Raw genomic sequence first — 13,670 nt, 5'->3', positions numbered from 1 at the left:
TATGAATTGGGATAACTTCCCGTCTTTCATATGAGTCAGTAAAGTGAGGAGTTGCATTTATAGTTCCAGCTCATATTTTTATCATACCACTTATTTCTTCAGAAGCTACTTGTAAAACTTGTAGAAGGCTATTCTTGTACAGAGCTACTTACGGCCAACACTGTTGAGTTTGACTAAGTTGAAAAAATAATCTAATGTTCAAAATTGTGACTTAAATCTCTTGTTGACATATACAATGTAATACTTTTGGTTATTTTAATATATACTGTGCCCATCAGTAGTGTGCTACCTATACTCACTCCAATAAAAGTGAGAAATTGAAAGACTTAAGTAATTTCCTATTTGATTTCAAAGATATTATAATGTAATAGTAAAATCAGAATCCAAAACCATATAACTTTTGTATAAAAGCTATATGGGGATTTTTACATAATTCTCTAAGTACCACTTCAGTCTTTATTATCTATCTTTGCCATTCAGAATCTAATCTCTGCTTATGTCAGGCTAGCTTTTGATGCAAAGATATTTTTAGTTGTCTAGAAACTACTGTATTAAAGATATTTTTCATTTTGTGTGAACTTGAACTCATGGGAAAAAAATGTTTTGTGAATTAGTGTAGAATCTGAACCAATGGTTTGCAAAACCAAGCCACTAAAAGAGTTAAACAGATTATTTAAATGAGTGAGCTAGTTGAGGGTTGGTAAATAGTTCACATTATTTTAAGCCACAGTAAGGGAGCCAGAAAACACAACTTTGGGCCTTCAGTTTGCAACTTTTGATAAAATAGTTTGATTTCTCCCTGCCATTCATACATCCCTCCAAAATTACACATATACTAATTTATTGAGTCTGGGGACCAAGTAGTTTGAACTCCTTATAGAGTATACAATTAAATATAACTTTCTATTTTGGGAAAGCCTTATAAAATGTATTTGAAAAGTACTGTTAACTGGTCTACAAGATCATTTTTCCAAACTACACTTGAGCTTAGTTTATGGTGTTTACTCTCTGTCAAAACTCAGAAAAACATTCACAGTTAACTTCCATAATGTAAAATGTCTGTCTCATTAGGCGTTAAAGAAGGATTGGTCAACAGGTATAATATTGTTAGACTCTATTGCTAATGTGAATGTGGACATGACCTCCCAAATAGATCAAAGACTAATCTCTTTGACAGTTACAAGATGGCAGAGCTTGCCTGGGGCCTTTTGCTGCTGCACATTGAAACTATTTGTTTGGAAAGTATGCCTGAGGGATGAGAATGTGTTTATAGGGATGAGCAGGTAAAAGTAAAAGGTTGTCTTTTGACATTTCAGCTAATCCCTTCCAGCCTTTGGCTTAGTTAACATTTAGGCTATTTGCTGGCAGGAGAAACTGGCTTTTTCACATATGCTTTATGTCATTTTAAATTGGGCATTGATTTCGTGCCTGATAATCCCTAAGTGTACAATGAAATAGATTCTGATGTCATTAGAATGATGTATACTAGCTTCCTACTTTTTCAAACCCTTAGTTTTGCTTTCTCTAATTAAATGTGTTCCCCCAACGAAAAAGAAAAAAAAAAAAAATGTGTTCCCCCAAAACAATTTTTACTTTTTATTAATTTTTAAGTCTGTTTCTTTATATAATAAAAAAATTATAATGTTAACCAATATATATTTACTTTCAAAAGTTTTTTTTTTCTTTTCATCTAAGATAGTTTTCTCAGGTAAAATACTGGCAATATTTTAAAGGCCATTTGCATTGTAAAAACTATTTGAAAATTTATAAAGAATTGAATTCATGGTGTCATACCTAAAAGTTAATTCATTTTAATGAAAACTAAAAGACCAAGGAGAGATAATTTTGTTTATTTAATCTAATAGTTGTTACATTATCTCTATTTCATTTGTAACTAATACATCCTAGAACAACTGTTATCATAGGCAGAGTGATTATTATAAAGTATTTATCTGGAACAGGGTATAGGAAAATTCTAAAACCCTTAAGCTGTTATGTCTGACAAAGGATAAATGCTTTAATTTGGTGGGGGTTGGATGGTACTGTTAAAGAATATAGAAAAACTAGTTGCATTTTGAGAAATAGATAGGAAATATATTTTTTCCAGTTGGATAGAATTTTTAAAGAATATTCTCTTTTAATCTCTATATGTTATACTTTATCTCTGAATTGTCAGAAATTTTTACATACTATTATCTAATGTTTCCTATAATGCCATATTATTTATTATATATATATTTAAAACATATCCTGTAGAGGTGAGTGGGTGGCTCAGTCAGTTAAGCATCTGCCTTTGGCTCAAGTCATGATCCCGGGGTCGAGATCAAGCCCCACATCAGGCTGCATGCTCAGTGGAGTGCCTGCTTCTCCTTCTCCCTCTGCCTGTCCCCTCTGCTTGTGCTCTATCTCTCTCAAATAAATAAAATCTTTTAAAAATAAGTAAATAAAACATAGCTTGTAACACTTAAAGGAAAGTTTATTTCCCTTGTATTCTAGTTATAAAGTTAATATAGAAATTTGACAGGTTATTTTGAGGGAATATAAAATTCAGTGTCTTTCCTACTAATTTGAAAGCTACTTGTCAGAAGTGTACCCTTCTTTTATTTGTTTTTTAAGATTTTTTTATTTTTTGAGAGAGAGACAGAGATAGCAAGAGAAAGCAAGAGCAGAGTGGAGAGGGAGAAGCAGGCTCTAGCCCAGGACTCTGAGATCATGACCTCAGCTAAAGGCCGATGTTTAACAGACTGAGCCACCCAGGCACCCCAGAAGTGTACCCTTCGGATTTCTCATCTAACACATGTCCTTTACTTTAGAAGGTTGATAGTATTATACACTGTATTGACACTTTTTCTCCTGAGTAGTTTTAAAACTTCTTAAAACTACTGTTAATTTATCTTGAAAGTCCAGAATTTTTCCAAGAGAATAGCTCTTTATATCTTTAATTAGGTGTATGCTACAAAAAAAACCATACTATTTACTTGCCCAGGAATACTACATAGGAGATCTTTACAAGGTAACTAAGTGAAAAAGCAATTCCTACTATTTCATATTAGGTAACTAGTTGCTAGGTATTATAGTCAATTTCTGTGAGCTGCCAATACTAGCAGTTATAGGTGATTAAATTGTTGTCGCTGTACTTGAGAACCATTTTAAATTTTATTTTAATTAGATTTTCTTTTTTTAATTTTAATTTTTATTTTTTTATTTATTAATTAGATTTTCTTTCTCATTCCATTTCTAATTAGGAAAAGTAATCCACAAGAGAATTGACCTACTTGATCACTCATAGGAGCTATGTAGTGTTTTGACTCCATAGATTTTTGTTCTTGACCTCCAGATCAAGAGTTGGGTGCTCTACAGACAGAGTAAGCCAGGTGCTCCAGAAATTAATTATTTATCAGGAATTAAGCCAAATTTATCTTCTCCCTTAAACATACTTCTTGTCTTCTCTTGATGGATTACTAGATTGCTTCTCTCTGGTGGCTGGAAACTTTGTGGAGTCATTTTTGACTTTTCTCTTTAGTAAGCCCCACATCTACTTTATCACTAAAGTTCTGTAGCTCTACAATGTATTACAAACCTGGGCCTCTTTTCCATTCCTTTTGCTGTTCCAAATAAGGCCTTCATTACTTTTGCACCAAATTCATGTCTTCATTTCTCAATTCTTCTTACTTCTATACATTATAATAAAAGCAAATACTTTAAGACTTAAATTTACTTGATGGCTGTTTGTACTCATATTCTTTTCAGTCCCTTATAAACTCTTGCTAGACAGAACATATTTTTAACTTTTTTTTCAGATTTATTTATTTATTTGAGAGACAGAACACGTGAGCATGAGCAGGGAGAGGAGGAAAAGGAGAGGGAGAGAGAATCTCAAGCAAATTCCCCACTGAGTGTGGAGGCCAGCATGGGGATCAGTCTCACTACCCTGAGATCATGACCTAGGCCAAAATCAAGAGTCAGGCGCTTAACTGACTGAGCCACCCAGGCAACTCTAACTCATCTTTGTATTTCTACTGCCTATCACAGATGTTTTGTACATAAGTGAAACTGTAAATGTTAGTCTAAATTCAGTGTTTCTTTAAGCCACCAAAAATTTCCTCCCTCCCATTTTATAAATTTTTGTACTTCAAATGTTCTATTTTTTATGTTTCTACAGCATTCTTTTTTATTTAGGTTCTTTTTTATTTTTATTTTTTAGCTTTATTGAGACATAATTGACTCTATAGCATTCTTGAGAGCTGCCTAAAACATAATCCCTTTTAGGGTACCTGGGTGGCTCAGTTTGTTGGATGTCCAGCTCTTGATTTCCATGCCCAGCACAGAGCCTGTTTAAGATTTTCTCTCTCCCTCTCCTTCTGTCCCTCCTCTGCCTCTTGCTGTCTCTTTCTAAAAATAAAAACCTCTTTTTCATTCAGTGAATGTATAAAAATATAAAATCATAATGCATAATTTCCTTTTACTTAGAACTTGCATCTTTTTAAAGGAGAAATTTTACAGGAAAAAGCTCATTATCTTATATATTTAAATAGGTCAGTCTGAGTTGTGTATACCATACACTCTAACCTTGTATGAAAGTAGTCTACTCTCAGGATGATGTAATTTTAACAATTTTTATGAAGACCAGATGAAGGTTGTTGGGTATGTGGTATCCTTTGATGTGACACTGCTTTTATTTTTTTTTTTATTTTTTTAAGATTTTATTTATTTATTCATGAGAGACACAGAGAGAGAGAGAGATACAGGCAGAGGAAGAGGCAGGTTCCTTGCAGGGAGCCCGATGTGGGACTCGATCCTGGAATTCCAGGATCACGACCTGAGCCAAAAGCAGATGCTCAACCACTGAGTCACCCAGGTGCCAGTGACACTGCTTTTAATAGGAATGTAGTTATGTCCTGTAATTAATTCTGAGTCTCTTTGAAAAGGGATATGATTATAATATCAAATTCAATTGACCAGGTAGCAGAATTTATTGTGATTTCTTTTCCAGCAAAGTTTAATTTAACATAGTTTTTGAATGTAGATAGAAAATCAATGTAGATTCAGTCATTTGGAAAAGTAAGAGATACTTGATATCCTATAATACTGAAGCCTTTGAGGCACTAAATATTGTCTCAAATGTATTAGTACTGTTTCAGCTCTGAATTTTAAATTTGTTTAGATCATCACTGAATGCTTTCATATGCTTTGATTCTTCCACACCTATGTCTTTGGTGTGCATAAGGTTATTTTGCTCTAGTTTATGTTTTTCTTTGCTTCTGTGGATCTATCTTAAGACTTACCAGTTCATAAAAAAAAAAAAAAAAAAAAAAAAAAAGACTTACCAGTTCTTCTATCTTCTCTAATCTGCTGTTAAGCCTACCCAATGGAATGGAATTTTATTTGTTACTATATTTTTTCAGGTGTAGAATTTCCATTTGGATCTTTTTTATAGTCTTTGTTTCTCTACTGAGATTCTCTAAAGTGTATTCATTAAGCTGTATGTTTTTAAGTTATTTAAATATATCTATAACAGCTACAATAAAGTCTTCACTAATTCCAACAGCTGGGCCCTTGCTAAAATTGGTTTCTATTAACTTTTTTTTTCTTTGATTATGCATCACATTTTTTAGTAATTTTTATTGTACACTGGGCATTGTAGGTAGTACATTAGAGATTCTGGACTCTATTCTATAAAGAATATTGATTTTTGTTTTTTGTAGGTAGTTCAATTAGTAGATGATCATCTTGAACTTGTATGAGCATGATTTGAAAATTTTTAAAGGGAGATCTGGGAAAAGCTCAAAGTACATAATCTTTAAACTCTGTCTCCTCTGTGGTTCTTGTCAGTTTTAGTTGAAATATTTTGGGGGGTTGGTTTAGATTTGGCATAGCTCTGAACTGGGGTGTGTGTGTGTGTGTGTGTGTGTGTGTGTGTGTGACTCAGGTTTTATTTTAAAAATGTATTTTGGCTAAATTTTTGTGTCAAAATGTATAAATCTATTTCTTTTAATAATACAGTATCTCAGGATAAATGTAATATAACATTTTAATTAATCCACTTGGTAGACATTTAGGTTGTTTCTTACTTGTCTTCAGGGCAAAGAAGCAGTGAATATCCTTGTATATATTATCTATTTGTACTTGTAGAAAAATATAAACACTTTTGGTAAATATTTGTCAGTTTTTGCAGATAAAAGCAATGGAATGGTTAAATGTGCATTTCTTCATTTACTAGTAAAGTTAAGCATCTTTTCATGTGGGCTGCCAGCCAGTTATCATTCATCTAGTTCTGTAAAAGATGCCATTTGGATTTTGATGGGAATTTTATTGAATCTATAGATCACTTTGGGTAGTTAGGATATCTTAACAATGCTGATTATTCCAATGCATAAACATAGGATCTTTCCATTTATCTGTGTTTCTTTGATTTCTTTCATCAATGTCTTATAGTTTTTGGTGTAAAGATCTTTTGCATCCCTGGTTTAATTTATCCCAAAGTATTTTAATTATTTTTGATGCTATTGTAAATGGGACTGTTTTCCTAATTTCTTCTTTGGATAGTTTTTATTAGTGTATGGAAATACAACAGATTTTTGTATGTTGGTTTTGTATCCTCCAACTTTACTAAATTCATTTATTGGTGCTGAGAGTTTTTTGGTAGAGTCTATAGGGTTCTCTCTATATAAGATCCTGTCATATGCAAACAAAGACAGTTTTACTTCTTCCTTTCTGGTTTGGATGACTTTTATTTATTGCCTTATTGTTCTGGCTAGGACCTTCAGTGGTTTGTTGAACAGAAGTGGTTAGAATGGGCACCTTTGTCTTCTTCCTGATGCTAGAAGAAAAGTTTTCAACTCTTCACCACCGAGTATGATATTAGCTGTAGGCTTGTTATATATAGACTTTATTATGTTGAAGTACATTCCTTTTATATTGATTCCTTTTATATTTGATCATGAAAGGATGTTGAATTTTCTGAGATGCTTTTTCTGCTTCTATTGAGATGATTATATGGTTCTTACTCTCTTTTTCACATTTATTGATTTATTGTTTTCTGTATAGATAAACCAGTCTTGCATTCCAGGGATAAATCCCACTTGATCATGTGTCTAATTCTTTTAATGTGCTGTTGAATTCAATGTCCTAATCTTTTGTTGAGGATTTTTGCAACAATGTTTATCATATAGGGATGTAGGCCTGTAATTTTCTCTTCTTGTAACATCCTTATCTGGCTTTGGTATGAGTAGTGCTGGGCTCTTAAAATGAGTTTGGAAGTTTTCCCTTCTCTTCAATATTTTGGAAGCATTTGAGAAGGGGACAGTGTTAATTCTATCTTAAATGCTTGATAGAATTCATCAATGAAGCCATCAGGTCCTGGGATTATTTTTGTTCAGAGATTTTTTATTGCTGCTTCAATTTTCTTACTTGATATAGATCCGTTCAGATTTTTTTTTTGTCTCTTCATGATTTAATCATGGTAGGTTGTTTATTTTTTGGAATTTATCCATTTCTTCTAGAATAGTTACTCCAATTATTTGGCATATAATTGTTCATAGTAGTCTCTTACAATCCTTTGTATTTCTGTAGTATCACTTGTACTCTTTCTTTTTTTTTAATTTTTATTTATTTATGATAGTCACACAGAGAGAGAGAGAGAGAGGCAGAGACACAGGCAAAGGGAGAAGCAGGCTCCATGCACCAGGAGCCCGACGTGGGACTCGATCCCGGGTCTCCAGGATCGCGCCCTGGGCCAAAGGCAGGCGCCAAACCGCTGCACCACCCAGGGATCCCACTTGTACTCTTTCATTTATAATTTTTTTACCCTTTCTTTTGCTTATTTAGCGAAAAGTTTATCAGTCTTATGTTTAAAAAAAAAAACCAACTCCTAGTTTCAACGATTTTTTTCTGTTGCTTTCTAGTCTCAATTTTATTTGTGCTCTCATCTTAGTTTCCTTCCTTAAGCAAACTCTGTAATTAGTTTGTTCTTCTTTTTCTAGTTTCTTAAGATGTAAAGTTAGGTTGTTTATCTGAGATCTTATTGTTTTTTCTTACTACAGTAACATCTACAGATGTTTATCACTACAAACTTTTCTCTTAGAACTGCTTTTGGTGCATCTGTATATTTTTGGTTTGTTGTTTTTCCATTTTCATTTGTATAAAGATACTTTTTGAGTTCTCTTCTGATTTCTTCTTTGGCCCATTGACTGTTCAGTTATGTGTTATGTAATTTCTGCATATTTGTGAATATTCCAGTTTTCCTCATGTTATTGATTTCTAATTTCATACCCTTGTTGTTGGAAAAAATACATTATATGATTTCAGTCTTAAATTTCTTTATGTTCTTATGACCAAAACATAATCTATCCTGGAAAATATTCTATGTGCACTTGAGAAGAATGTGAATTCTGTTGCTATAGATTTAGACCAAATCATAACAATATTTACATTAAATGTGAATGCTCTGAACATCCCAATTAAAAAGCAGAGATTAAAAAAAATAAAAATAAAAAGCAGAGATTATCAGGCTAGATAAACATTTAAAAATGAACCTCTGATGTATGTTTCAACATAAATGAATTCCAAAATCATTATGCTAAATGAAAAAGACAAATTATTACATACTGAGTAATAACATTTACAAGAAATTCTAGAAAAGATAAAACAGCAGATCATTGGTTGACAAAGTCAGCAGTGAAGGAGAGAGACAATAGAAAGCACATTTGCAGGGTGATGAAAATATTCTATATTATGATTATAGTGGTGGTTATATGACAATACATTTGTGTTGGGACGTGAAGGGACACCTGGGTGGCTCAGTGGTTGAGTGTCTGCCTTCAGCTCAGGTTTTGATCCCAGGGTCCTGGGATCAAATCCCGTATCAGACTCCCCACAGGGAGCCTGCTTCTCCCTCTATGTCTCTACCTCTTTCTCTGTCTCTCATGAATAAAGAAATAAAATCTTAAAAAAAAAAGACTTAATCTACGTGTACATTGAAAGCTTATGAATTTTATTCTATGTGATTAGCTGATTTAATTAAACAGCTAATTAGTTGCATGTAGGAATTCAGGGAATGTAAAGATGAATAGACATAGAGAAACTAAACAAAATTTAGTACTGAAATATTGAAAAGCAAAATCTCTAACAAAATGATGCTCAGAAGGTTAGAAGTTAATATGATTTTTAAAATGAGTGTTATCTACTTTGTTCTTAATATTTTTTAAATTATTAGGTTGAACTAAAGCGACAATACAATGATCAGCACTCAAAATTGAGAGGTCTTTTACCTGGTCGTCAGTGGTATGAAATTCAAGCATATAGGGCCTTAAACCAGGCCCTAGGTAGGTAAGTGAAATTTAATGTAATGTTACTATAATATTATCTATGGCCAGGGCTATAGAAGAAACCGTCTTGCTACTTCTTAGACTAAATTTGATAGCATTTTGCTTAGGAACTGATAAATTTTAAGTGATATATGTCACAAGTGAAAGCTGAAAAGAATCAGTGGAATAAATGAATCCCTAAAACCTCAACATTTGCTAAAGTTTAAAGATTAATGATTGATCAAACGATGAATGTCACACAGAAGAGGTACTCAGTAAATGTTTATAGAAGGTCACCACCAAACAATAAAAGTTTTATCTTATGAACATCAGAACCTAGATGATGATTTTATGGATATAAAGCGAATAATTCAAGAAGAGTTAAAAAGAAACATGCTTGTAGGGGTACCTGAGTGGCTCAGTTGAACATCTGGCTCTCAATTTCAGCTCAGGTCACAATCTCAGGGTTGTGAGATCAAGCCCCTCTTTGGCTTGGTGCTCAGCCAGGAGTCTGTTTAAGATTCTCCCTCTCCATATTTCCCTCCCCCTGCTCCCTCTCCCTCTCTCTCTCTCTCTCTCTCTCTCTCAAGTAAATAAGTCTTTTTTAAATATAAAATTAAAAATTTTTTTAAAAAAAGCCATGCTTGTGGAACTAAAGAATTAGTGCCAATTCACAATAACATTTAATTATAACAACAATTAAATCTTTTCCTAAGGATTCTGGTCCATTAAGATTTGTGCTTTGGGGCAGCCCCGGTGGCGCAGCGGTTTAGCGCCGCCTACAGCCCAGGGCATGATCCTGGAGTCGCCGGATCGAGCCCCACGTCAGGCACTCTGCATGGAGCCTGCTTCTCCCTCTGCCTGTGCCTCTGCTTCTCTCTCTCTCTGCATCTCTATGAATAAATAAATAAAGTCTTAAAAAAAAAAATTTGTGCTTTGTGGAACTAGTTATTAAATCACCATTTTATAACATAATTTTCATGTTGTGGAACATCAGCATTTAATTTATAAACAAAATAATTCTTAGACTTTGAATAATCTCATCTAATATTTTATATTCTCTGTTTATGAAATTGTAATTAGTTAAAACCATGTAATAATTTTTTCCTGTGAGGCTATAAGTCACTCATATAATCAAAATAAAGAACACAAGAATAAAGTGATTGGTATTTCACATCAAGTTGCACTATAAGTCGTTCTTGAACCATTTCATGTTTACTTGGTCTTTTCCTGTTGATTGACCTGTTTTGTGTTCTCTAATTTGTATTTTAATATTCAGCAAATAGTTTCTAGGGGATCCTGAATATTATTTAAAATTCTGGTTTTCCCCAACCTTTAACTAAATTTTTATTTTTTTATTCTACCTTTTTTTGTCAAAATTCTTGACTTTTAGTCACTATACTTAATTTCAAGAAAGTATTCTTACCCCGGTTATTATTTTTTTCCTTTTAATATAGACAATGCATTGAATTTTAAGAAATTACTTGAAGTAAAAATATATATATCCCACTTTGTCATTTGTAAACATTTTCTACACATATCAAGTAGTTTGTAAGAGATTAAATTACTTGTCTAATATCACATACTACTAAGTGGGCCTTCACACTTTGGCCCCACCTACTTTTAAAACCTCAAGACCTGCTTTTTCATCCTTAGACCTTACCTTTATCCTCTAAAATTCTCCCTGTTAAGCATAAAATATCTTACTAGTAAACATACCGTATCCTTTCACTATTCTCTGCTTTGGCATACAAACTATCATACAATTCATTTGACACGTTTACCCATCAAAACCTAGTTGAAGATCATGTCCTTTATGAAGATTTCTTTTTACTTTTCCAACTAGTTTTTACTCCTTAGGAAACCCATAGTAGTTTATACATTATCTCTGTTACACATCTAACTCATTGTATTGTAATAACATGTTTATATGTCTGTCTCCTTCCCTAAACATGTATTTTACGTTTTCAGCAACCAACTATGCCTCAGCTTGGGGCATGGATGCTCAATAAATACTTGCTGAATTTGTGAAAAATAGTGATTTGGTGCTTTCCCCCACTATACCATGTTGACCAGAGAGCTTCTAGAGCTTCAAACATACTTTTCTAGAATTTCATAAAAAACATGTGTTTTGGGGATCCCTGGGTGGCTCAGTGGTTTGGCGCCTGCCTTTGGCCGAGGGCGTGATCCTGGAGACCTGGGATCAAGTCCCGCATCAGGCTCCTGGCATGGAGCCTGCTTCTCCCTCTGCCGGTGTTGTGTGTCTGCCTCTCTCTCTCTCTCTCTCTCTCTGTGACTATCATAAATAAATTTATTTTTTAAAAAATTTTATTATTTAAAAAATTGATAGCCCACTGTCTTTGTATTGATTTTCAGGGAAACAGTGTCAACAAGTAGCAACTTTTTATTATAAAGAAACATTATTTAAAAATCAAGTGAAAAAAAAAATCAAGTGAATGTTTTACATCACTTGATAAAACTCATAATATGTATTGATAGACATAAAAGGTACCTATATCAGGCACTTTTCGTATAAGGGATAAATCTAGAAGGTCTAAAGTAAGCAGAAACAAATTGAGTTTTAAAAAATCTTTTTTTTTTTTAAGCCCACATGGGACTGTTAGGAGTATTTGAAGTAATATAAGTCCATGAAATGTAATAACAGCCTTTGGGAATGTACCAGATGGTTTTGTGACCAGGTTACAACTGCACTATAAGTTTCCTAACGGGTGTGCTTTACTGAAAGTATAATCTTTGTCTCAAGTGGGCATAATTCATTTGAACAAGGCAGAATGAAAACAATGGAAAAAAGAAAAGATGAAATTCTTTTCTCTGAACTGTTTTGTTAACTTAAATACCTTTCTACCATAGGACACTTTAAAATAAACCAAAGTGGAATAAAAAATAGAGTGGTGCCCTGACTTTCCAATGATTTTTCAACAGTGTTCTATCATATTGGCATATCCATGTTCCTATCCTTCCTAATTTTGTGGTATGATGCCTTAGAACCTCTGAATTGCTTTAAAATAATATCAGAAAAGGATGTCATATAAAATTTAGATTTTTTTAAAAGTTTCTGGAAAAATCAAACATTTATATTAATCTCCACCCTTCTCAAAATTCCATGATAGTAAAGAAATAAAAATGTCAAAACTAAAAGTTTAAAAGAGTGGAACACTAACAGATGAGATGTCAGCAAACTTTGGACACTGGAGAACAGATGAATGAGTGACTTAGCAGGCAAAAGAAAGCTATTGTAAAGGCCAGCAAGATTCTTCAGATTGAACCGTGGAAAAGCTTAGGATATGGGGGCACTGTAAGTAGACAGCCCCCTGCACGGGTCAAATTAACTCTCTGGGGAGATTGTATTAGAGAGTTTATATATTCTTCAACTCCAGGTATAGCTAAAGATGTATTAAGAGCAAAGAGTGATCACCAGATATATTTTTTTGAAATCTGTAATATGAAAAACACAGACCAAAACAATAGCAAAATCACACCAATAAAAACAAGGTGGAAGAGCTTGTAGAAAACAGAGACAGTGCAATAGAACAGAAGTTGGTCAAACTTTTGGTAAAGGAGTGGGCAGTACATATTTTAGGTTATTTTGGCCATGTACAGTCTGCATATTCTTCTTTATTTTTTCTTTAGTCCTTTAAAAATGTGAATACCATTCCTACTTTGAGGCTGTACAAAAACAAGATATGGAGCAGATTTTCTGTGTGGGCTTAGTTAGTCAACCCCTTACCCATAGAGGGTAAAATATTTCCTTAATGAAATAAGAACAGATTTATCATAGGAAAAGTTTCCAGGCATTAAAATGATAGCAACAAATTTGAAATGCAGAATTAGGCTTAGAAGATAAAATTGAAATATCCTAAGTCAAAACAACAAAGATACAAAAAAATTAAAGATCATATATAAGAGCCAAGTTCTAATAAAAAGGAAATCTATAGAAAGAGACTAGAAAAAATATGAAGGAAATTAAACCTATCAAAGAAACAATTCAAGGAAAATGTTCATAATTGAAGGATATAATTTTCTGATTAAGGGGGCCCACGCAAGCACCAGTAAAGGGAGAAAAGCTATAAAGCATCTCACTGTGTAGTTTCAAACTACCTCAGATACAGAAAAAGTCCTAAAACATTCCAGGGGAGTGTGTGTGGGGGAAGGTCTCATACAGAAGATGCGAAATCACATTTGAGAGTCTCCTTAAAAACATTAGAAGCTAGAAGACAGTTTTAAATTATTTTCAATTTTTTGAGGGAAATTTTGACTTGCAATTTAAGTTCTATACAACTCAAATGATCAATAAACTGTAAGATAAAATAAAGCTTTCAATATGCAAGGACCTAAAACATTAGC

General features: G+C 33.1%; 1 protein-coding gene across 3 annotated transcripts in view; it reads left to right on the top strand.

Moving 5' to 3' along the window:
* BRIP1 (BRCA1 interacting DNA helicase 1) overlaps positions 1-13,670 on the top strand; it is a 180,653-nt gene that overhangs the window by 145,000 nt on the left and 21,983 nt on the right. For all 3 annotated transcript variants that reach the window (XM_072779704.1, XM_072779705.1, XM_072779703.1), the window contains one exon: positions 9,215-9,327. In XM_072779704.1, coding sequence (XP_072635805.1) covers positions 9,215-9,327 — 113 coding nt within the window. The remainder of the gene's footprint in view (positions 1-9,214; positions 9,328-13,670) is intronic.

The sequence above is a fragment of the Canis lupus genome, chromosome 16 (assembly GCF_048164855.1).
Source record: "Canis lupus baileyi chromosome 16, mCanLup2.hap1, whole genome shotgun sequence".
Classification (NCBI taxonomy): Eukaryota; Metazoa; Chordata; class Mammalia; order Carnivora; family Canidae; genus Canis; species Canis lupus.
This window is presented reverse-complemented; position numbering and strand designations above follow the sequence as displayed.